The following is a 25,783-nucleotide window of genomic DNA, read 5'->3' as shown; positions in this document are numbered from 1 at the left end:
TGCAGCCTGGCGTGACGTCACGCCTGAAAAAGGACTGATTTTGGCCTGGCAATCAGTCCTTTTTCATTTAGGCTGCTCTCGCTCCCTGCCTGTCAATCAGACAGGCGGGAGCGAGCACATTGGCTCCCCGGCCACTGGCTTGGAGGCCACTCCTCCCGCACATGTCGTCGCCGCCGCTGTCCCTGCACGCCCGCTGCCGGACTCTGCAGTATCTGTAAGTATAACGGAGGGAACGGGGTATGCTGGCGGGGTTTTGTGATGGATGGAACGGGATATGCGTGCGGGCGGGGGGGGGGGGTTGTGATGGAGGGAACGGGCTAGTGCCGTAGCGCCGCATGGCACTAACTTATAGTTTATCTACACAGGGTGCTTCCAGCTGTTTGTGGCCTCCAGTAAAAAAAAAAAAATTTAAAGCAGGGAGGGGGTTAGGGATAGATTGGCAATAGGCAGGGACCGAAATAAAAATATAGGATGGTGGGAGCTACCCTCCAATGCAAATCTCACAGATCCTTATAAACCATTCAAGATGCCAATTTATTGACACCGGGTCATTTTTAACTTTTTGAGCGAAAATCCTCTTTAGTTATAAATGAAAAGTCTAATGTCACCCTTTTTATGTGACTGACATTAACTTTAAGTGATGTATGTTTATGTTTAAGGAGAATCCCATTTCCTAAGCATATTAAATGGAAAGTCATAAAATATACAATTTCGGATGTTAATGGACCTGTGATTTCCACATCTAATAAACCTTGTGACGGGTATCGATGCCAGATACTGTATATCTTTTATGTCTATTTTACTGCCAACAGTTCCGTTTTTTTTTTTTGTTTTTTTTTAACTCTCCTTTTAATCTTAAACTGAAGAAGCCTCTTGTTACATACAAAACAATCTCTTTGCCTCATGTATACATTTGAGAATTTCCCACTGAAGATTTGCCAGGCGAAATCCTTTAAATCAAAGTTGCAGCGGAAGATTCACCTCCTACTACACTGACCCTGCAGCAATGAATGATCACCAATGTTCACTTCTCTCTAGGATTGCCCTTAGGAACTAGTCCCTTGCATGAATGTGTTCCATTACACCAGATAGATTGTAAGGGTGCATTCACATCACATTTTTTACATATGGTTTTCAATGTCAAAACCGTATCCAACCGTATAAAAAACGTATTCATTGACATGTATCTGGTTGTGTACGGTTTTGTTCTTATACTTTTTTTCCTATGCGCAAAACTGTGGTCTTCTACGGTTTTTGGCTGGGGTCTGTCCAGTTTTGGGTTCTTTCATGATGTTATAAAAACTGTACACGGTTTTTATAGCATTAAAAGACATACGGTTGTGTCCATTTTTTGTTTCCTGTTTAGGGAGACAAAAAACTGATACGGTATCCGCATGCAAAAAAAAAAAAAAAAAACAAGATGTGAATGTAGCCTAAGATCTATGCCAGTGTTTTCCAAACAGTGTGTCTCCAGCTGTTGCAAAACTACAACTCCCAGCATGCCCGGAAAGCCAGGCATGCTGGGAGTTGTAGTTTTGCAACAGCTGGAGATGCAGTATTTGGAAAACACTGATCTAGGGAATATACATGCAGCTTTTTATGCCAAGAAATGACATTCGGGGTAACACAATCATCAGAGACCAGAAATTTTGCTATAGATACCATGTTCAGATTTTTTTCTATTTGTGAAAATAAAAGAATGTTGTTAAAAATAACAAAATAAATTGTAAAAAAATTAATATATATATATATATATATATATATATATATATATATATATATATATATATTTGCACTGAACAAATAAAGTATAATACTAAGCAATCATAAACTTTCACACTGCCAGAAGAATATAAATCTGCAAGACTAGTGATGGAGCTTGTTTCTGTTGGGTCCCCTTATAGATGGGGGACCACCATTTTTTGGGGTTTAAAAAAAATAAAGAAAATAAAATTAGCATCTCAAAAATGTGTCACTTCCCCTCTGAACACAGAACGTGTCTATTAATGCTAGAAGCAGATTGTCTTCTCTCGTTCCTTAATTTGTTTCATCTAAAAGCAATTCACTCAACATCTTGTCGCCCTCTGGCAGCATGGTTTGCTTATCTGCACTTAATTTCTCATTTGGACCAAAACAAACTCTTTATAGCAGTCTGCTAACTGTAAAGGAGGGGGCAGCCTTGGTGAGAGGCAGGGTAATACCAAAACAAAGGCAATTAATTACAATGACAATGCATTGCTTCCTCTCCGGTGAATAAAGTGTTAATGCCAACACATAGGAGTGAGGCCACTGTTCAATTTTTTCAAGCTTTTCTTCAAAGCTTTCCAAAAAATGTTATCCTTAAAAAAGATAATAAATAAATAAATACATTTGAAAAAAAGAAAAATCATTCAAACTATCTAATTGAATTATTAGCAAGTTAATTAGTGATTTTTTTCCCCTAAAACCCTTATATTTTCATTTCAATTTAAAATCCATGACCTATATTGGATAATTATATAGGATCATTTATTATATGTAATATTGGATTTTCTCACTTCTGCATGTAGCGATATTCAGCGTGTCGTGTAGAAATTATAAATTTTTTTTATTCACATTAGTCGCATTAAGAATTCTCAGGTGAGCTCTTCTAAATATTTTGGATGAGATTTCTACTGTATGTAATCTTATTTGTTTCCGGAAAAAGAGACATTTGTGTAGCTGCCTCTGAAGTATGAAGGATTGTGCTTTCAGTGTCGCTGCACAATGCCAGCCACAAAAGCCTGTCTTGTACAATAACAAAAGTGTATTATTTGCCTGGTGTTATCTGTCACAGGGTAATAATGAGCCAACGTCAAATCTCTGTGTATTTTTAGCAGGGAAAATTTTCCAGTTTGTGAGGGACAAATGCTAAAGCTAAATATAATTGCAGTAAAATGTATATTGTCAGGTAAATATGAAGTCAGTTTGATGGAAAGTTTATGCTTATTCTGTCATATAGATGTATGGGAAAAATAAAGGGAAAAATAAGAAGAAAAGAGAAAAAAATGCTTAAATATTCTATACATAATTGTTATAATGTACAGCTATGTTTTTGATCATATGGATCTTGGAATGTATATAAATTCAGACATACATGTGGGTGGATAGATAGATAGATAGAACAATAGATAGATAGGAGACAAATAGGATCTCATATATGAAAGGGAAGTCGATAGATAGATAGAACAATAGATAGATAGAACAATAGATAGATAGGAGACAAATAGGATCTCATATATGAAAAGGAAGTCGATAGATAGATAGAACAATAGATAGATAGAACAATAGATAGATAGGAGACAAATAGGATCTCATATATGAAAAGTAAGTCAATAGAAAGATAGATAGATAGAACAATAGATAGATAGATAGATAGAAAAATAGATAGATAGAACAATAGATAGATAGATAGATAGATAGATAGATAGATAGAAAGATAGATAGAAAGATAGATAGATAGGAGACAAATAGGATCTCATATATGAAAGGGAAGTCGACAGATAGATAGATAGAACAATAAATAGATAGGGGACAAATAGGATCTCATATATGAAAAGAAAGTCGATAGATAGATAGAACAATAGATAGGAGACAAATAGGATCTCATATATGAAAGGGAAGTTGATAGATAGATAGAACAATAGATATATAGAACAATAGATAGATAGGAGACAAATAGGATCTCATATATGAAAAGAAAGTCGATAGATAGATAGAACAATAGATAGATAGAACGATAGATAGATAGGAGACAAATAGGATCTCATATATGAAAGGGAAGTTGATAGATAGATAGATAATCTTCTACTATGCTTTGTTAAGTCAATTGAGTAGGATTAATAAAGTAAACATCAATGGCATATTCATTGGACCGCTAACCTGATCAAAATACATAATACATATATAGTAGACCTTATAGGCCAGTGGTCTTCAACCTGCGGACCTCCAGATGTTGCAAAACTACAAATCCCAGCATGCCCGGACAGCCGTTGGCTGTTTGGACATGCTGGGAGTTGTAGTTTTGCAACATCAGGAGGTCCGCAGGTTGAAGACCACTGTTATAGGCCAATGTGTTTTAAACCATATATATATATATATATATATATATATATATATATATATAATGTGTTTTAAACCATATATATATATATATATATATATATATATATATATATATATTATTTTGCATACAAGATGCTAAAATGATGGTCCTATACTACACCAACCCCTTAAAATACCTGTTGTTTGTATTCTAGATAAAAGTGCTGCTACATGAAGCAAACTTTGCTGCAGCCAAATGAAAGGCTTCACAGCTAAACTCTAAATCCTTGTAAGACCAAGGGAACAAACACATCTCCCCCGGATGGGCCTCATGTATATTCCTATCAGCCACCTAGGGATGTCAGGATTCAACTCTCAGAGAGTCAACAAGAATATATTTTGCTTTCTGACTTAATTACACGGTTTAACCCCTCAGCTGCTGTACCCGTTGGGTCATTGATGCCGTTACAGAAGATCTGTAGGGAAGACCCTAAGGCATCTTGGAGTACGCGATCGGCTGCAAGCTGTGCCGTAGACGACTCGTCATAATATTTGTAAAACAAAGCGTGATCAGTGAGGAAGCGCACATACCGTATAACATTTGTATATTTCCGCCTGAACGATTCATTGGCTTCAAAAAGTGCCAAACTTCCATTTGTCTTCCAAGAATCAGAATCATTTCACTAGCTGAAGCAACTACCAACAATAGATCCACCAATATAATGACGCTCAATTTTCTACTGCCAGATCCACCAATATAATGACGCTCGACGTTCTACTGCCGATCTGCCCTGTTAAATCGAAATGATCATTTTAGCCAGTAGAGATATTGGGTATATTTTTGGGCACGCAAAAGGCCATTTGGCAAATTTATATTCACACTATGGCCTTAACAAGACAAAAAAGAGGCCTTCAAAAGGAAAGGGCTCTTGAGATGACAAATAAAGAAGCTATGAGGTCATGTGTCAAGAGGCAGCATACTGAGCCGCAACACAATGATAGACCTCCGAGGTCAGAAGATTCCGCCACCGCCAAGGGGCTGCACGCACAATGCCGAACCCATTAAGTCGCAGGGAGTTAAAAGGGTTAAAAGAGCATTCTTCCGAGTAGGGTTCACCATGCAATGTCATCGTGGCTAATTCATTCTTCAGTCAGCCTTTCATTTAACTCATTCACTCCCAAAGGTGCCACATGGCTTAGAGGGGAACACTGTCGCCATCCAATGTGGCGCGGCCTCCATACAACATCATAAGCAGGTTTGCGCAGTCTAAGAAACATTACGGGAAAGAATCCATCCTTAGAAATATATACTGTATAAAAAAAAAACACTTGAAGGGAAAAAAAAAAAGCTCCAGGTAGCATATTTAAGCTGTGATTTGTGAACCAACAAGCCTGCAAGTGCTCGGCGTGTGTAGTACTGTGTGTACACATTACACATCCTATTAAAAGAAAATAAACGAGTAAGAGTTAACACGCCAGCCCCTGTGCAAATAAACAGAGCAGGCAGAAGGGAAGAAGGCCATGGCGTTGAATATGGGTTACTGGCATGAAAAGTGTAACTTTGGCTGAGAAAGAGCCTTAGGCTAAAATTCCACTGAGGATTTTTTTTGCAAAAACGCCATAAAAAACACCAAAACGCAGGGTAAAAAAAGTGGCAGTTTTTCTTGGGTTTTTTTCTGGCGTTTTTAAGCCCCAAAAAATGCAGGGCAAAAACCTCAGTGAAATTCTAGCCTTACTTTGAATACTCCTGCCCCTCTCTGAACTCCCTGATATGGTATTTAAAAAGGTGGCACTCTGGTGAAAAACATTTTTTTTAATTAAAAAGTTAAACAGATTTGTAAATGACTTCTATTAAAATGAAATGAATTAAAAAAAATTCTATTAAAAATGTTTTACCCTTCCAGTACTTTTTAGCAGCTGTATGCTACAGAGGAAATTCTTTTCCTTTTGAATTTCTTTTTTTGTCTTGTCCACAGTGCTCTCTGCTGACACCTGATGCCTGTATCAGGAACTGTGCAGAGCGGGAAAAAAATTCCCATTGCAAACCTATGCTGCTGTGGACAGTTCCTGACACGGACAGAGGTGTCAGCAGAGAGCACTGTGGACAAGACAGAAAAAAGTAAATAAAAAAAAAAAAGAAAAGAAAAGGATTTCCTCCGTAGCATACAGCTGCTAAAAAGCATTGGAAGGGTAAAGATTTTTTAATAGTCATTTTTTATAGTCATTTTTTAATTGAATTTTTTAATAGTCATTGACAAATCTGTTTAACTTTCTGGCACCAGTTCATTTAAAAAATAATAATAATAATAATAATAATTTTTTCCACCGGATTACCCCTTTAAGATGAGGTGTGAAGTCCAGTCCCATACAAATGCATATGCCTGTAATGTGGAATGAATGAGATACTGTATGCACTTATAGTAGGACTTATTTCCTGCACACCTTATTAGCGTTATGGATTTTGCAATGAAAATAATGCGCATGAAAATTCACGAGATGCCTATAGGGCCAATGACAAGGTAGCTAAGATATACCGCACTTTATTTGTGATGGATAGAAGGGAAAACCCAAATCAGCAGGTTCAAATAATGGGAAGCAATGTAAAGCTTCTTCTATTAGCATGAAAAAAAATAAATCTGATCCATAGAATTGTCTAAGCGTCTGTGCGTTCTGTACACTTGTATTTATTGATCATCATACATGGATATTAGCTATATTAAGAAACTTAAATTAGAGTTATGCAGGTGCTGAAGAATGACACAATGCCACCCCATGACTCCATGTCTCTCTATAAAACACTGTTTCCCAACCAGTGGGCCTCCAGCTGTTGCAAAACTACAACTCCCAGGATGCCCGGACAGCCGTTGGCTGTCCGGGCATCCTGGGAGTTGTAGTTTTGCAACAGCTGGAGGCCCACTGGTTGGGAAACACTGCTATAAAAGGTCACAATGCCCATCAGGAAGAAGTCGTCCCCGCAGTACCTGCTGCCAGCACTTTCACATATGTAGACACAAGTGAGCCAGTCAAACAGGCATGACCAGAAGTGAGAATATACACAACAAACAGACGAGGGAGAGAAATGAAAAACAGTCCGTACACATCAAAGCCGGTCACATCCCAGGTTATGCTGCACACCTGTACTAAGGTCCGCATGGACACCTGTTACCAGCCAGAAAAAAAGCCTCATCTATCTATTCTTCATGGTCCGTCTTGTGACTTATAGAAGAAAACCTATCATTACTATCTAGATCAGTGTTTCCCAACCCGGGTGCCTCCAGCTGTTGCAGAACTACAATTCCCAGCATGCCCAGACTTATTCTTCATGGTTCGTCTTGTGAGTTTTAGAAGAAAACCTATCATTTCTGACCTGTCTGCGCATGTTCTGAAAGATAGATTACTATCCAGATCAGTGTTTCCCAACCCGGGTGCCTCCAGCTGTTGCAGAACTACAATTCCCAGCATGCCCAGACTTATTCTTCATGGTTCGTCTTGTGAGTTTTAGAAGAAAACCTATCATTTCTGACCTGTGTGCAACTTCTGAAAGACAGATTACTATCTAGATCAGTGTTTCCCATTCCGGGTGCCTCCAGCTGTTGCAGAACTACAACTCCCAGCATGCCCAGACTTATTCTTCATGGTCCGTCTTGTGACTTATAGAAGAAAACCTATCATTTCTGACCTGTCTGTGCATGTTCTGAAAGATAGATTACTATCCAGATCAGTGTTTCCCAACCCGGGTGCCTCTAGCTGTTGCAGAACTACAACTCCCAGCATGCCCAGACTTATTCTTCATGGTCCGTCTTGTGACTTACAGAAGAAAATCTATCATTTCTGACCTGTCTGTGCAAGTTCTGAAAGACAGATTACTATCTAGATCAGTGTTTCCCATTCCGGGTGCCTCCAGCTGTTGCAGAACTACAATTCCCAGCATGCCCAGACTTATTCTTCATGGTCCGTCTTGTGACTTATAGAAGAAAACCTATCATTTCTGACCTGTGTGCAAGTTCTGAAAGATAGATTACTATCCTGATCAGTGTTTCCCAACCCAGGTGCCTCCAGCAGTTGCAGAACTACAACTCCCAGCATGCCCAGACTGCGTCTGGGCATGCTGGGCATTGTAGTTCTGCAACAACTGGAGCCACCCTGGTTGGGAAACACTGATCTAGATGATGCATTTTGTAAAGTAGTGGTCCCCAAACTGTGGCCCTCCAGATGTTGCAAAACTACAATTCCCAGCATGCCTGGACAGCCGTTGGCTGTCCAGGCATGCTGGGAGTTGTAGTTTTGCAACATCTGGAGGGCCAGAGTTTGGGGACCACTGTTGTAAAGGGTTAAAGTGTCCTATACCAGATATGGGAAGCCCCCCTACTGCCCACATCATGCCACCAGCCTTGATAAGTTGCCACCCTGGCATGTAACCCCTACCTGGCACATGAGTAAGAAATGATGTGTGTGTAGGGGCAGGTTAGGGATGACCTGTATATAGAAATAACGCCATGGATGCCAGGGTGACACCGACGGTGATAAGTCATACATGCCACAGGGTTTTGGGGTGCCAGATGTATGTGGCATGGAGATTAATGAAGCCTACAAGTCTATATAGACGAACCCCAGGGACATTTGGGGAGGGCAGGGCCTGAAGTGAAAAAAGGGCAGTTCTCCTAATTATTTATTGAAATGCCCACATAATGATGCCCCACTGCCCAGTGTCAAGAGGGCAGGGGCTCAAGCCCTTCACATCCCTTATTAACCCTATAATCATACAGGAGATATTCTCTGCTGCCTTTTTATCAGTAGCCATAGAATGTGGAAGAGAAAACAAAGAAAGAAGCAACATAATAAATAAAGGAGCGAGAAGTGACCTAGACGTGTGTGAGCGGTCACAGTCCGCGCACGGAGGTGTCTGCCCCTCTGGGGGGCGCTTCATTACAGACGTGTCCAGGGGGTCAGAGGGGACACACAAGTTACTGCTGTTACTGCAAACTGGTGCCACTTACCTGCCTGGCTGCATGTCCCCTGAAGTGCCCCAAGTGCCCACAACAGCACAACCAGCCATCCAAAGCGGAGATGCTGACTAGCTCCACACATCCTCACGATGTCGGTCATCTTAAATCCTTTCCAAAATTACATGTCCCAGGGGTATATATCCTTCTTCGCCCAAATTTCAGAGAGTGTCCTAAGTGTCAGACAAGGAGCTCGCGGCTTCCTCTGAGGTGACAGGAAAGTTATTCCCGGGCAGCCGGGTCTCCTCCACACACGATATTCCTCCTCTCGTCTATTCTGTTCACTTTGAGACAAGTCCCGGTGTTGTCAGAGCCTCGGAGGCATGTGCCAGTGTGGTGCACGGTGTAAGCTGCCTGGCTCCATACAATCATATGGGAGAGCAGGACGGGCGGCAGAGAGCCGCCACATAGGACCTCCCCACCTCGGACGACTAGAACGCCTACTCCAAGCAGTCTGAGCAGCCCATTGGCTCCGGCACTCACACTGAACTTGGAAGCCACATGCAGGTGGCACCTGTCACTCTTGCCCGTTACAGTCAGGACAGCACATGTCACGAGGAGGGGGCAACAGTTGGGCCTGGAGGTGGGCAGCGAAGGGGGCACAACTGGGCTAAGCAGCTCTAGTCTGTGACTCATGAGCATATTAGAAGAAGGTCATTGTTATCAACTAGTCTGCTATGTCAGACATGCAAAAGGGGATCTGTCTTTGGCTGGAGGCATGATAAACATAATAATAATAATGGTAATAGTAATAAAAAAAATAATGGTAATAATAATAATAATGGTAATAATAGTAATAATAATAATGGTAATAATAATAGTCATAAAAATAATGGTAATAATAGTAATAATAATAATGGTAATAATAATAATAATAAAAAATAATGGTAATAATAATAGTAATAATAATAATAATGGTAATAATAATAATGGTAATAATAATAGTAGTAGTAATAATAATAATAATGGTAATAATAATAGTAATAATGATAATAAGTGATAATAAGTCATAATAAGTGATTTGTGGACTTTGCTTGTACTATCCTGGGCTGGCTGCTTGGGTATTCACATGCACGGAGGTCGGTCCCCGATGCTGTCTCACACCATTCATATATATATATATATATATATATATATATATATATAAAGCAAAATCATCGGTAGTTGCAGTATCTTGTAATACCTTTTTTATTGGACTAACAAGATTATGTAGAGACAAGCTTTCGGGATTCCTCCCTTTATCAAGTCATAAGCATTTCTGAGCTCACGAGGAGAAAACACAGGTTCTATCTCACAAAATATGCAGGGGTTAAAACAACATTAGTGGAGAATGGACATTAAGTTGGGCCATAAATTGTATAGCAATAGGACGATAGATACAGAAAAGGATGAGGAGGGGGGGGGGGGCTGGAGAGCAGAGGTGAGAATAGTGGTTACGCTGGACAGACAATTTTACTATAGAGCCATAGACTGAAGACTAGACAGGGGAGGGGGAGCAGGGGTGTGATGGTGTTAGAGCAGGGAGAGGGTAGATAGTTTAGCAAAGGTTATAGGAAATTTTGATAATGGGATAAGAAGCTTAAATCCACATTAAGTCCTCTGTTCTTGGAGTCATAAAGAACTATCATTTTGGCTTCAAATGTCTTTCTTTCCTGGGTGTTCTTGAAGTTTCCTTTCAGGATCTTGATTTTGAGGTCCTGTAGGGACTGACCTGTTTGGGTGAAATGGTGTCCAACTGGGGTGCAATAGTCCTTTTCTCTATGGTTGTTGATGGACGATCTGTGGAGGTTCATCCTTTTATTGAGTGGCTGACTGGTCTCACCAATGTAACATCCTAGGTCACATTTGGTGCATTGTATCATGTAGACTACATTCTCTGTGGTGCAGGAGTATTGTCCCTTGATGTTGTATGTCTTGTTGTTGTGGGAGGCCTCAGAATTTGTGCAGATGTGTTGACAGAGTTTACAGCGCGGTTTGGCGCAGGGTTTGGTCCCATTGTCTGTATCTCATGTGTCTGTGGGTAGTTTCCTATTGACCAGCTTTTGTTTTAAGTTGGGTGGTTGTCTGAAGGCCAAGATGGGTGGTTCAGGAAAGATTTGCTTTAACACCTCATCTTCTGCTAGTATTGGCTGCAGGTCCTTGATGATTTTGCGTATTTCCTCATGGGTGGGATTGTATGTGGCTACCAGTGGTATGCGTGATGAGGTTTGTTTCTCTCTGTATTGCAGCAGGTGTTCACGTGGTGTTTGAAGAGCAGAGTGGACCTGCAGCCAATACTAGCAGAAGATGAGGTGTTAAAGCAAATCTTTCCTGAACCACCCATCTTGGCCTTCAGACAACCACCCAACTTAAAACAAAAGCTGGTCAATAGGAAACTACCCACAGACACATCAGATACAGACAATGGGACCAAACCCTGCGCCAAACCGCGCTGTAAACCCTGTCAACACATCTGCACAAATTCTGAGGCCTCCCACAACAACAAGACACACAACATCAAGGGACAATACTCCTGCACCACAGAGAATGTAGTCTACATGATACAATGCACCAAATGTGACCTGGGATGTTACATTGGTGAGACCAGTCAGCCACTCAATAAAAGGATGAACCTCCACAGATCGTCCATCAACAACCATAGAGAAAAGGACTATTGCACCCCAGTTGGACACCACTTCACTCAAACAGGTCACTCCCTACAGGACCTCAAAATCAAGATCCTGAAAGGAAACTTCAAGAACACCCAGGTAAGAAAGACATTTGAAGCCAAAATGATAGTTCTTTATGACTCCAAGAACAGAGGACTTAATGTGGATTTAAGCTTCTTATCCCATTATCAAAATTTCCTATAAACTTTGCTAAACTCTCTACCCTCTCCCTGCTCTAACACCATCACACCCCTGCTCCCCCTCCCCTGTCTAGTCTTATCTTCAGTCTATGGCTCTATAGTAAAATTGTCTGTCCAGCGTAACCACCATTCTCACCTCTGCTCTCCAGCCCCCCCCCCCCTCCTCATCCTTATCTGTATCTATCGTCCTATTGCTATACAATTTATGGCCCAACTTAATGTCCATTCTCCACTAATGTTGTTTTAACCCCTGCATATTTTGTGAGATAGAACCTGTGTTTTCTCCTTGTGAGCTCAGAAATGCTTATGACTTGATAAAGGGAGGAATCTCGAAAGCTTGTCTCTACAAAATCTTGTTAGTCCAATAAAAAAGGTATTACAAGATACTGCAACTACCGATGATTTTGCTTTTTGCATCACTGGACTAATACGGCTACTCCTAACTAATCTATATATATATATATATATATATATATATATATATATATATATATATGGGAATATGCAAAGCAGCTCATTACACAACCTTTTCAGGATATATACTAGCTGAGTACCCGGCGTTGCCCAGTTTTTCCTTCCTAATCCTTGTTGGGGAGGAAAATAAACCAAGGAGGAAGCTTTTGACTTCATATCCCGTCCACATATATTGTTGTCATATCCCGTCCTCATATCCCGTCCTCATATATTGTTGACATATCCCAACCCCATATCCCGTCCTCATATCCCGACCTCCTATCCTGACCTCCTATCCCGATCTCCTATCCCGACCTCCTCTCCCAACCTTCTATCCCGTCCTCCTATCCCGTCCTCCTATCCTGACCTCCTATCTCGACCTCCTATCCTGACCTCCTATCCCATCCTGATATCCCATTCTCATAATCCGTCCTCCTATCTTGACCTATCTCAACCTCCGATCCTGACCTCCTATTCTGGCCTCCTATCCCGACCTCATATCCCAACCTCATATCCTGACCCGTAATATGTGTGGCAGGTATTGAAATATTCCCAGCTGTACGGAAGTTATGTGGGAACATACATTTCCCATAGACTTGTATGGGACTTTAAACAAAAACCCAGACCCTAACAAATGGGGGTAGTTAAGGGTTAAATTAACTATCCTATATTTTAAGTGGATATCTAAGTAACATGTGACCAAGTATTGTCAAAATATCTCCAGCTGTTTGAAAGTTATGCAGTAACATATATTTCCCATAGACTTGTATGGGACTTTAAACAAAAACCCTGCCCCTGGAAAATGGGAGTGAGTAAGGGTTAAAATACCTATCCTATGTTTGTTGTTGACATATAAGTAACATGTGTGCCAAGTTTCATGTTAATATCTTTAGCCGTTTGGACGTGATGCAGGAACATACACGCACACACATACGGGATCGACCGATATCGTTTTTTTAGGGCCGATACCTATAATCGGTGGAGGTTAGTGCCGATAGCCGATAACTTATACCAATATTCCGGTATAAGTTATCGGCTATTTATCCCCCCGCGACACCGCTGCAGATGATTGATTTAAAGCGGGCGCTTTAAATCAATGCACTGCAGTGGCTTTTGCGGTGCCATAGGCCGCCGCCGCCACCCACTTCTCTCCCCTTGCCTGTCCGGGGGTCCTGAGACCTATCACCGCCACCGCTCCACCCACCGCCGCGCCGGACCACACTGCGACCGCCACCGCACTGCACCCGCGACCGACCCCCCGACCCGCCGCACCGCGACCGACCCCCCGCACCGCACCGACCCCATTGCCTCCCCCATCCCCGGTTTTATAATTACCTGTTCCCGGGGTCCACTCCACATCTGGTTTCGGTGGTGTCCTCCTGAACTGTCACTGTGCGCACTGACGGTGACATCACGTCGCGCACGTCACGTCACTCGTCATTGCGCACAGCGTAACGCAGGACGCAGCAGGAGCAAGAAGTAGCGGGGGCTCCAGGAACAGGTGATTATAAAACCGGGGATGGGGGAGGCAATGGGGGCGGTGCGGTGGGGGGTGCGACGCGGTGCGGCGGGTCGGGGGGCGGTCGCGGTGCGGAGGGTCGGGGAGGGGCGGTCGCGGTGCAGTGGGGGCGGTGCGGGGGTCGGGGCATTATCGGCTTATCGGCAAGGTAATTGCCGATACCGATAATGCCCAAAATCGTGATTATCGGCCGATAATATCGGCCATACCGATAATCGGTCGATCCCTAATACATACACACTCACATAATGGGGGATATTTATCAACACCTGTCCAGAGGAAAAGTTGCCCATAGCAACCAATCAGATCACTTCTTTAATTTTTCAGAGGCTTTGTTAAAAATGAAAGAAGCAAACTGATTTGTTGCTATGGGCAACTGGGCAACTTTTCCTCTGCACAGGTTTTGATAAATCTCCCCCATTGAGTTATATATATATATATATATATATATATATATATATATATATATAATTATTATAATGTTTAGCTTTATCAAGTGTTTTCCAATCTGTGTGCCTCCAGCTGTTGCAAAGCTACAACTCCCACCATACTCAGACAGCTGACGGCTGTTCGGGCATGCTGAGAGCTGCAGTTTTGCAGACTGGTTGGGAAATATAGATAAATTTTGTTAGTATTATCATTAATTATTTATTAATTATTATTAATTATAATAATTATTATTATAACGTTCATCCATATCAGTGTTTCCCGACCAGGGTGTCCCCAGCTTTTGCAAAACCACGACTTCCAGCATGCCCGGACTGCCGTTGGCTGTCCGGGCTTGCTGGGAGTTGTAGTCTTGCAGACTGGTTAACCACTTAAGGACCTAGGGCGTATGGATTCGCCTTGCCATCCTGGTACTTAAGGACCCAGGGCGTATCCATACGCCCGTGGGAATTTCGGTCCCCGCCGCGCGCCGGGCAGGGACCGGACCGGGGTGACTGCTGATTTCTATCAGCAGGCACCCCGCGCAAATGCCCAGGGGGGTCATCATACCCCCCCATGTCGGCGATCGGCGCAAATCGCAAGTGAATTCACACTTGCGATTTGCGCCGATTCTGGGTCATACGGGTCTATGGTGACCCGGTGACCCGGAATATAAGGAGAATCGCGGTTGTCTAAGACACCCAAGATCCACCTGTAGGCATAGGAGTGAGGTGGCAGGGGTGCCACCCCTCCTATCCCTGCTATTGGTCTGCTATTGGTTGTCAGAAGTGACGACCAATAGCAGATCGGGGGCGGGGGGGTTAACTTTAGTTTTCCCCATCCTACCCACCCACAATAGGCGGGGCAGAACGGGGAAACGAAGGGGACCGAACTCCGACGTCCACTTACCGGTCCGGAGGCTGCGGGCGATGGAGATCGGCAGCGGCGATGACGTGCGTCACAAGAGGACGGCTCCCTGGATCCTACGGAAGCCCGGTAAGTTGATCTGGAGGGCTACAGTCTGAGACTGTGGTCTCTAAACTCTAGCCCTCCAGATGTTGCAAAACTAGAACTTCCAGCATGCCCAGACAGCTGTTTGGGCATGCTGGAATATGTAGTTTTGCAACAGCTGGAGGGCTACAGTTTGAGACCACTATACAATGGTCTCTAAACTATATCCCTCCAATTCTTGCAAACCTACAACTCCTAGTATGCCCACATAGCTGTTTGCTGTCTGGGCATGCTGGGGTTTGTGGTTTTGCAACATCTGGAGGTCCACAGTTTGGAGATCACTGTGCAGTGGTCTATAATCTGTAGCCCTCCAGATGTTGCAAAACTGCAAATCCCAGCATGTCCAGACAGCAAACAGCTGTCTCGGCATGCTGGGAGTTGTAGTTGCGTACCTCCAGCTGTTGCAGAACTACATCTACCAGCATGCCCTTCGGTGATCAGTACATGCTGATAGTTGTAGTTTGGCAACAGCTGGAGGCACCCTGGTTAGAAAATACTGAGTTAGGTAACAGAACCTAACTGAAGGTTTTCCAACCAGTGTGCCTCCAGCTGTTGCAAAAGTACAACAACTCCCAGCATGCACGGTCTGTCAGTAATGCTGGTAGTTGTAGTTTTGAAACAGCTGGAGGTTCTCCCTCCCCCCCCCCCCCCCCCCTGTGAATGTACAGAGTACATTCACATGAACAGGTTGACAGTAAATTTCCTGCTTCAAGTTTGGGCTGCGGCAAATTTTTTGCCGTAGCGCAAACTCCTAGCGGAAAACTCACCGTAACCTGCCAGTGCGAACGTACCCTAAAAACACTACACTACACTAACAAAAAATAAAGGGTAAAACACTACAAAAACACCCCCTTACACTGTCCCCCCCAATAAAAATGAAAAACGTCTTGTACGGCAGTGTTTCCAAAACTTAGCCTCCAGCTGTTGCAAAACAACAACTCCCAGCATTTCCAGACAGCCACTGACTGTCCAGGCATGCTTGGAGTTTAGAAACAGCTGGAGGCACCCTGTTTGGGAATCACTGGCGTAGAATACCCCTATGTCCACCCCTATGCAATCCCTAATTTAGTCCTCAAATGCGCATGGCGCTCTCTCACTTCGGAGCCCTGTCGTATTTCAAGGAAACAGTTTAAGGCCACATATGGGGTATTTCCGTACTCAGGAGAAATTGCACTACAAATTTTTGGGGGCTTTTTCTCCTTTTACCCGTTATGAAAAGGAAAAGTTGGGGGCTACACCAGCTTGTTAGTGTAAAAAAATAAAAACATTTACACTAACATGCTGGTGTTGCCCTATACTTTTTATTTTCACAAAAAAGGAAAAAAAGACCCCCAAAATTTGTAACGCAATTTCTCCTGAGTATGGAAATACCCCATATGTGGGCATAAAATGCTCTGCGGACGCACAACAAGGAGTGAGAGCGCACCATGAACATTTGAGGCCTAAATTGGTGATTTGCACCGGGGGGGGGGGGGGGGGGGCTGATTTTACAGCAGTTCTGACATAAACGCAAAACAATAAATACAAACATGTGACCCCATTTTGGAAACTACACCCCTCACGGAACATGACAAGGGGTATAGTGAGCTTTAACACCCCACAGGTGTTTGACAAATTTTCATTAAAGTTGGATGGGAAAATTAGAAATAAAATGTTTTCACTAAAATGCTGGTGTTAGCCTAAATTTTTCATTTTCACAAGGGGAAATAGGAAAAAAGCCCCACAAAATTGGTAACCCCATCTCTTCTGAGTAAGAACATACCCCATATGTGAATGTAAAGTGCTCTGTTGGCGCACTACAATGCTCAGAAGAGAAGGAGCATCATTAGGATTTTGAAGAGAAAATATGTCCGGAATTGAAGGCCACGTGTGTTTACAAAGCCCCCATAGTGCCAGAAAATGTGACCCCACATGTGACCCCATTTTGGAAACTACACCCCTCATGTAATGTAATAAGGGGTACAGTGAGAATTTATGCCCCTCAGGTGTCTGACAGATTTTTGGAACAGTGGTCCGTGAAAATGAAAAATTACATTTTTCATTTGCACAGCCCACTGTTCCAAAGATCTGCCAAAAGCCAGTGGGGTGTAAATACTCACTGCACCCCTTATTAAATTCTGCGAGGTGTGTAGTTTAAAAAATGGGGTCACATGTGGGGGGTCCACTGTTCTGGCACCACGGGAGGCTTTGTAAATGCACATGACCCCTGACTACCATTCCAAACGAATTCTCTTTCCAAAAGCTCAATGGTGCTCCTCCTCTTCTGAGCATTGTAGTTTGCCAGCAGAGCACTTGATGTCCACAGATGGGGTATTTCCATACTCAGAAGAAATGGGGTTACAAGTTTTGGGCATAATTTTCTCCAATTACCCCTTGTAAAAATTTACAATTTAGGGAAAAAACAGCATTTTAGTTAAAAAAAAACTTTTTTTTCATTTACACATCCAACTTTAACAAAAAGTAGTCAAACACCTGTGGGTAGTTAAGGCTCACTGTACCCCTTGTTACGTTCTGTAAGAGGTGTAGTTTCCAAAATAGTATGCTATGTGGGTATTTTTTGCTGTTCTGGCACCACGGGGGCTTCCTAAATGCGACATGCCCCCAAAAAAACATTTTAGCAAAATTTGCTTTCAAAAAGCCAAATGTGACTCCTTCTCTTCTGAGCATTGTAGTTCGCCAGCAGAGCATTTTACGTCCCAATATGGGGTATTTCCATACTCAGAAGAGATGGGGTAACAAATTTTGGGGGGCATATTCTCCCATTACCCTTTATATAAATGGTAAATTTGGGGGAAAAAACTGCACTTTAGTGAAATTTCTTTTTCCATTTACACATCCGATTTTAACTAAAAGTCGTCAAACACCTGTGGGGTGTTAAGGCTCACTGGACCCCTTGTTACGTACCTTGAGGGGTGTAGTTTCCAAAATGGTATGCCATGTGGGGTTTTCTGCTGTTCTGACACCATAGGGGCTTCCTAAATGTGACATGCCCCCCAAAAACCATTTCAGAAAAACTCGCTCTCCAAAATCCTATTGTTGCTCCTTCCCTTCTGAGCCCTCTACTGCGCCCGCCGAACACTTGACATACACATATGAGGTATTTCCTTACTCTAGAGAAATTGGGTTACAAATTTTGTGGGGCTTTTTCTCCTATTACCACTTGTAAAAATTCAAAAACTGGGTCTACAAGAACATGCGAGTGTAAAAAAATGAAGATTTTGAATTTTCTCCTTCACTTTGCTGCTATTCCTGTGAAACACCAAGGGTTAACACACTAACTGAATGTCATTTTGGATACTTTGAGGAGTGCAGTTTTTAGAATTAGACCCAATTTGTGGGGTATTTCTAATATGAAGGCCCTTCAAATCCACTTCAAATCTGAACTGGTCCCTGAAAAATTCCGATTTTGAAAATTTTGTGAAAAATTGGAAAATTGCTGCTGAACTTTGAAGCCCTCTGATGTCTTCCAAAAGTAAAAACATGTCAACTTTATGATGCAAACATAAAGTAGACATATTGTATATGTGAATCAATGTATCATTTATTTGGAATATCAATTTTCCTTATAAGCAGAGAGCTTCAAAGTTAAAAAAAAATGCAAAATTTTCAATTTTTTCATCAAATTTTTGAATTTTTCACCAAGAAATGATACAAGTATCGACAAAATTTTACCACTAACATAAAGTAGAATATGTCACGAAAAAACAATCTCGGATTCAGAATGAAAGGTAAAAGCATCCCAGAGTTATTAATGCTTGAAGGGACAGTGGTCAGATGTTCAAAAAATGTCCGGGTCCTTAAGGTATATTTGGGCTGGGTCCTTAAGGGGTTAAGAAACACTGATACAGATAAACATTATTGTTATTATTATTATTATTAATATTACATTATGATGATGATGATTATTATTATTAAGAATAATGATAACTGTTATTTATATTAGTGTTTCTCAATCCGTGTTCCCTCAGCTATTTCAAAACTACGCATACAACGGTTGTCAGGGCATGCTGGGAGTTGTAGTCTTGCAGACTGGTTGGGAACACTGATATAGATAAATGTTATAATTATTAAAATTATTGTGATGATTATCTCCCAACCAGGGTGTCTCCAGTTACTGAAAAACTACAACTCCCAGCATGTCCACACAGCAAACGGCAGTACAGGCATGATGGGAGTTGAAGTTTTGCACACTGATTAGGAAACACTGATAAAGATACCATAAATGTTCTGATAATTACTATTATTATCATTATTATTAAGTTTATGTATATCAGTGTTACCCAACCAGTGTGCCTCCAGCTATTGTAAAACTAGCCAACGACTAACTGGGCATACTGGGAGTTGCAGTTTTGCACACTTAATGGGAAATACTGATCTAAGTAGTGTCAACATATTAAATAGATGGTGTGTTTTATTTTTTATTTTTTTGCAAGGAAAAATAAAATAATATCCGGGTGGCTGACTAATGCAGAACTTTCTATACCCCCCAGGCTGTCCATTGTCTTTTCACAGCAAGGGTTAAATCATCAGCATCAGGACCAGACTTATAGCTTGGCTTTTCTTCACTCCAGGTAAAGATTCACTTTGTTGCCCCTAGCCATAAATCTAAATAACCTGAACAAGGCAGTGTCTTGCTGCCCCCTTTAGCTATGATACTGATCAGGACAAGTAGCCCTAATGGGGTTGCCCAATATTAGAATAACAGATTTCTTCCAAAAACAGCACCACCCCTGTCCTCAGGTTGTGTGTGGTATTACAGCTTTGTACCATTGAAGTGAATGGAGCCAAGTTGTAATACCACACAAAACCTAAGGACAATTGTGGCACTGTTTGTAGAAGAAATTAGCTTCTTTTTTTATTTTTATTCTAGGATAGCTCCTTTAACCTCTTAATGATGCAGCCGTTTTTTGCAAATCTGAGCACTGTCATTTTAATGCTTTAACATTTGAATTTGATTCCGAGACAGTTTTTTCGTTACATATTCTACTTTATGTTAGTGGTAAATTTTCATCGATACTTGCATCATTTCTTGGTTAAAAAATAAAAAGTTTCATGAAAAATTTGAAAATTTAGCATTTTTCTAACTTTGAAGCTCTCTGCTTGTAAGGAATGTGGACATTACAAATAAATGATATATTAATTCACATATACAATATGTCTAGTTTGTGTTGGCATCATAAAGTTGACATGTTTTTACTTTTTGAAGACATTAGAGGGCTTCAAAGTTTAGCAGCAATTTTCAAAATCAGAATTTTTCAGGGCCCAGTTCAGTTTTGAAGTGAATTTGAGGGTCTTTATGTTAGAAATACCCCATTTTATGACACCCATTTTGGAAACTATACCCTTCACAGAATATAATAAGGGGTCCAGTGAGTATTTACACCCCACTGGCATTTGACAGATCTTTGGAACAGTGGGCTGTGCAAATGAAAAATTTAATTTTTCATTTTTATGGACCACTATTCCAAAAATCTGTCAGACACCAGTGAGGCATAAATGCTCACTGCACCCCTTATTACATTCCGTGAGGGGTGTAGTTTCCAAAATGGGGTCACATGTGGGGGGGGGGGGGGGGTCCACTGCAGCACGGGGCTTTGTAAATGCAAATGGCCTTCAATTCCAGCCAAATTCTCTCTCCAAAAGCCTAATGACGTTCCTTCTCTTCTGAGCCCTGTTGTTTGCCAGCAGAGCACTTTACATCCACATATGGGGTATTTACTTACTCTTTTTCTCCTATTACCCCCTGTGAAAATAAAAACTTTGGGGTAACACCAGCATTTTAGTGAAAAAATCGGATTTTTCATTTTTGCCTCCAACTTTAATGAAAATTTGTCTAACACCTGTGGGATGTTAAGGCTCACTATACCCCTTGTTACATTCCGTGAGACCTCAAATGTAGCTGGTGTGCTCTCACTTCTGAGCCATGTTGTGCACCCACTTATCACTTTGCACCCACATGTGGGGCATTTCCGTACTCAGGAGAAATTGAGTTACAAATTTTGAGGGGCTTTTTTTCCTTTTACCTCTTGTAAAAATGAAAAGGATGGGGCAACACCAGCATGATAGTGTAAAAAATGTAAATTTTTTTTACACTTATATGCTGTTGTAGACCCCAACTTTACCTTTTCATAAGGGGTAAAAGGAGAAAAAGCCCCCCAAAATTAGTAACGCAATTTCTTCCGAGTATGGAAATACCTCAAATGTGACCCTTAACTGTTTCCTTGAAATACGACAGGGCTCTGAAGTGAGGGAGCGCCATGCGCATTTGAGGCCTACATTAGGGATTTGCATAGGGACATGACAGTGCTCACCAAACAGGGTGCCTCCAGCTGTTGCAAAATTCCCAGCATGCCTGTACAGTCAATGGCTGTCCGGCAATGCTGGGAGTTATTTTGCAACAGCTGGAGGCCCCGTTTTGGAAACACTGCTGTATAAGACGTTTTAAATTTTTATTGGGGGGGCCGTCAGTGCATGCTGGGAGTTGTAGTTTTGCAACAGCTGGAGGCACACGGGTTGGGAAACTCTGAGTTATCAAACAGACAGTGTTTCCCAACCAGTGTGCCTCCAGTTGTTGCAAAACTACAACTCTCAGCATGCTCGGACAGCCGAAGGGCATTCTGGGAGTTTTAGTTTTGCAACATCTTTAAGTGCAATGTTTGGAGACCACTATACAGTGGTCTCTAAACTGTAGCCCTCCAGATGTTGCAAAACTATAAATCCCAGCATGCCCATCTGGACATGCTAGGAGTTGGAGTTGTGAAACTACAAGGCAGCAGTGAAGATCACTTACCAGATCTTCACTGCTGCCTCTGTCTCCGCCACTGCCGCCACCTGCATTCTGCTGCCACCGGTCCTCCCGGCCGCCGGTCCCCCGCTGTCTGTTGCCGTCCCCCCACTGTCTGCCACCAGTAACCACCACCGCCACCATCTTAAACCTGTTCTGCCCGGACTCCCAGGGGCTGGCAGAGCAGGGATCTCAGCTTTGATTCCCCCCCCCCCCCCCCCCCGTAGCCCCTGCCCTGCGATTCACCGGCCAATTGCAGGGGATAGGAGGAGGTGGTACCCCTGCCACCTCACTCCTATCCTTTAGGATGATCGAGGCTGTCTCTGACAGCTCCAATCATCCCTATTTTCTGGACGATCCGGTCACCAGAGACCTAACCATCCCGGACTGGTGAATCACAGCGATCGCCGACAACGGGGGGATTCAGGATCCCCCTTGGCGATATGCCTGGATGGCTGCTGATAGATATCAGTAGTCATCCCGTTCCGATCACCGTGTCCAGAGACGGTGATTAAGGAACGCAGCGTCGTAAATGTATGGCACTATGATTGAGGTGACACTTTGCAGCGCCGTACATTTATGGCACTCATCGTTAAGGGGTTAAACATAAGCATATCATTACTGTATGTATTTTCTATCAAATACATCCCTTCTCATGTGGTCCAACGTTTTAACTGCCTGTGCAAAAGCTGATAATGTCAAGGGAGAAAGGCATCAAATCTGGATGGGAGAATTGACGAAGCTGTAAATCTTGTCTGGGGTTAACTCATTTAATCGTAGAGGATCTCATGGATCTCTGGGCTGCGAAGAATGAGTTTTACCTATGTAAGAAGCAGAAGGAGGGATATGGTGAGGACTTCTCACTGGTGAATACTGGGGTTGGCGTTGTATTGTGTCTAGGGGGCTGTGTAGACTGGAGTTGCTCTGAGCTGTATAAACTGATCCTCTTAGCACACTCCTGTGAGCACAAGCTTCACTACCTTTAGGTATTTCCCAGAGCCCAGCTCCCTCTAGTGGCACTTTTGAGCAATCTTCCCCAATCATTTTATTACAGCTATCCAAGTAATAAAAGACAGCTTCCGTTATGTCCTAACCAGTGGCACAGATGGGGTATTCTGCCCCTGTAGACTGGCTAGGACCGGTGGAAATTTTATTGACAACCTCTTAATTAAATGTGTAATTAGACCCTCCCACCACCCATACATATAGGGGAAGAATGGCCCTGCCCCTTGTGTTTTTTTCTGTCCTTTGGACAGGTTGTGTCCAGTATCCTTGACATTGTGTCTTTCTAACTGGGTCTCCCTAGGTGTTTTTTCCTGACATACCTCTGGGGTCTTTCTTACCCAACTTTCTTTCCTTTCTCGGGCGGCGCTTCCGCTTGGTGTGATTTTGTGAGCCGGCGGCGGGGCTGTTCCTCCTGGCTTCCTCCTCGTGTGAACTCTGCCCTCTGTGAGGGGGTGGGGCGGTGCGCCCTCGCGTCTGTCATTACTTCCGGTCCTTTGGATGGAGGTTTTTGTGAGTTACTACTGTAGTTTCTGCTCACTTTTCACAGGGGTTGTTTACACATTCTTTCCTATTAAGGGTTATTGGTTTTTTACTTATACTTGAAATAATAAATTTTATTTCCAGATTCCGCCCATTTGGAGCAGAGCTTAAGCGTTTGGTGCCCAGGAGACTATTTAAGCCAGCCAGTGCAGGCTTAAGGTCTCCTGGAGCGCTGGTACTTTGACTTTTGTCCAAGTACTGCTTTCAGTGTGCATAGCTTTTGCTATAGTGCTTTCTTCCTGCAATGTTTGTTGCTTTTGTAGCTTTCCATTTGACAAAGCAAATTTTTTTTCTTTTTCTTTGGGGATAAGTTTATCCTTTCTATCTCCCTTTCCATCTAACTGCTCTTATCTTTTTCAGAGCATGTCTTTGGCTGACGGTCCCCGGGAGACACCTGCTAAAAAAGAGACGTCTAAGAGAAAACATCTCCAGTGCCATGACTGTCAGGCACTATTAAAGGATAATTACCAATTTTCCCGTTGCCCGTTCTGCCATGCGAGATGTCAAGCCCAACAAGAACCGACCATGCAGGATATTGTTGTGTGGGTGAAGGACACTGTGTCTCCTAATATGAATAAGATGGGGGGCATCCATAGAAGAGCTGAAGCAGGTGGTATCAGCTAAGCGTACTAGACCATCTTCACCACCCAGGGAGGTGTCTGAAGAAACAGCCCATGAGGATTCACAATCTTCATCCTCTGAAGAAGAAAGAGAGAACCCAGTGGCTGCTTAGGTCCATCAGGTTGGGGGACCATGAGGCTGATGGGGGGAAGCCTCTACATTTGCCTCTAAGGGGCCTAGGGCCTTTAAAGCAGATGATTCCCTTTTGTCTTTGATGAAGACTGAGTGGAAGAAGCCGTAGAAAGGTCCTGTTCTTACCAAGCGGTTTAAGAGCATGTTTCCGATGCTGGAAGACCAGGGGGACATGTTCCTCAGGTGGATTGGGCCATCTCCAAGTTAACCAAGTGGACCATGGTTCCTTCTGATGATGGCTCCAGCCTTCAGGATCCCATGTACCGCAAGGCAGACTGCGCCTTATTCGACTGCCTTCGCTTCTGCTTCTGTGGCTTTAGCCTCCACTGAGGTAGCCAAATTTCTGAGAGCTAGGTTCTCTCAGATCCAGGCCGACTTAGACCAAGGGGTTTCTAGGGATGACATCCTGGCGTCTTGCAAGACGACTAGTCTTGTGATTGATTTTTTGTGGGATGCCGCTCCTTAACAATTGAAGTTAGCCTCTAAAACTATGGCTCTTTCTTCTGCGGGCCATCACCATTTGTAGTTTAAGCCTTGGAGGTCTAAGCATACTTTGTGTGCGATGGCGTATGAGCCTGGCATTTTATTTGGGACTGAACTCAACCGCATAATGGAGGGGCTGTCTGATAGGAAAGGGAAATCTCTTCCTCAACAGCCCTTTCGCGGTCGATGCAGGCGTCATGGGAACTGAGATCTGGTTCCCAAGCAAAAACCTAAAAAGATTGGGGGCCCAAAAAAGGGGCGCTAGGCGCTCCAGGGGTTCCAAGGGTTCCAAGGGCGGAAAGTCCTCAGCGCCCTGACTATGGGCCTCTCCAAGGCTCTTGAACTTTTGCCAGTGCTCCCGTTCTGTCTCAAGTCCCCTCTTCTTCATTTCCTGTCTGCGGTCACCTTCAGCATTTTTTGCCTGCTTGGCAGACTCACATTCAGGACCCGTGGGTCCTGCGCATAATTTCAGAGGGTTACAGAGTGGAGTTGGACAGTGTTCCTCCAGACAATTTTGTGAGGACCAGACTCCTACCTTCCAACAAACAAAAGATTCTGGAAACCTATATTCCAGAATTTTTCCAAAAGGGAGCCCTAGAAGAGGTTCCCATTCAGGAGTAAGAGGTGGGCATCTCTTCTCCTGTGTTCTTGGTCCCCAAAGTAACCGGGGAATGGAGAATGATTATAGACCTAAGGTTCTTCAACTGGCCTATCAGATTTATGTATGAAAACGATTCAGTCTGTCATCAATCTTCTAATGCCAGGGGATTTCCCGGCAACTTTGGACCTCAAGGACCTCTTCATATCCCCATCCACCATGGGTCCAGAAGATTCTTAAGGAACACTGTTCAAATTCAGAGGAGTTCTAAGGCACTATCAGTTTGTTGCCCTCCCGT

The 25,783-nt window shown here is 42.9% G+C and overlaps 1 protein-coding gene and 1 long non-coding RNA gene across 4 annotated transcripts in view; one reads left to right on the top strand and one right to left on the bottom strand.

Moving 5' to 3' along the window:
- ERBB4 (erb-b2 receptor tyrosine kinase 4) overlaps window positions 1–9,614 on the bottom strand; it is a 1,050,606-nt gene extending 1,040,992 nt beyond the window's left edge. Inside the window, exon 1 of one of the 2 annotated variants that reach the window (XM_056534264.1) lies at window positions 9,060–9,614. In XM_056534264.1, the coding sequence (XP_056390239.1) occupies window positions 9,060–9,168 (109 nt within the window). In that variant the 5' untranslated portion in view covers window positions 9,169–9,614. The remainder of the gene's footprint in view (window positions 1–9,059) is intronic. The other variant, XM_056534265.1, reaches the window with a different exon arrangement.
- A 46-nt stretch (window positions 9,615–9,660) lies between these two features.
- LOC130284178 (uncharacterized) overlaps window positions 9,661–25,783 on the top strand; it is a 39,151-nt gene continuing 23,028 nt past the window's right edge. Inside the window, exons 1-3 of one of the 2 annotated variants that reach the window (XR_008846938.1) lie at window positions 9,661–9,807; window positions 19,813–19,893; window positions 24,012–24,136. This is a non-coding gene — a long non-coding RNA (uncharacterized LOC130284178). Of the gene's footprint in view, window positions 9,808–19,812; window positions 19,894–24,011; window positions 24,137–25,783 lie in introns of those variants that run through there. The other variant, XR_008846937.1, reaches the window with a different exon arrangement.

This window comes from Hyla sarda, chromosome 8, assembly GCF_029499605.1.
Source record: "Hyla sarda isolate aHylSar1 chromosome 8, aHylSar1.hap1, whole genome shotgun sequence".
NCBI lineage: Eukaryota > Metazoa > Chordata > Amphibia > Anura > Hylidae > Hyla > Hyla sarda.
This window is presented reverse-complemented; position numbering and strand designations above follow the sequence as displayed.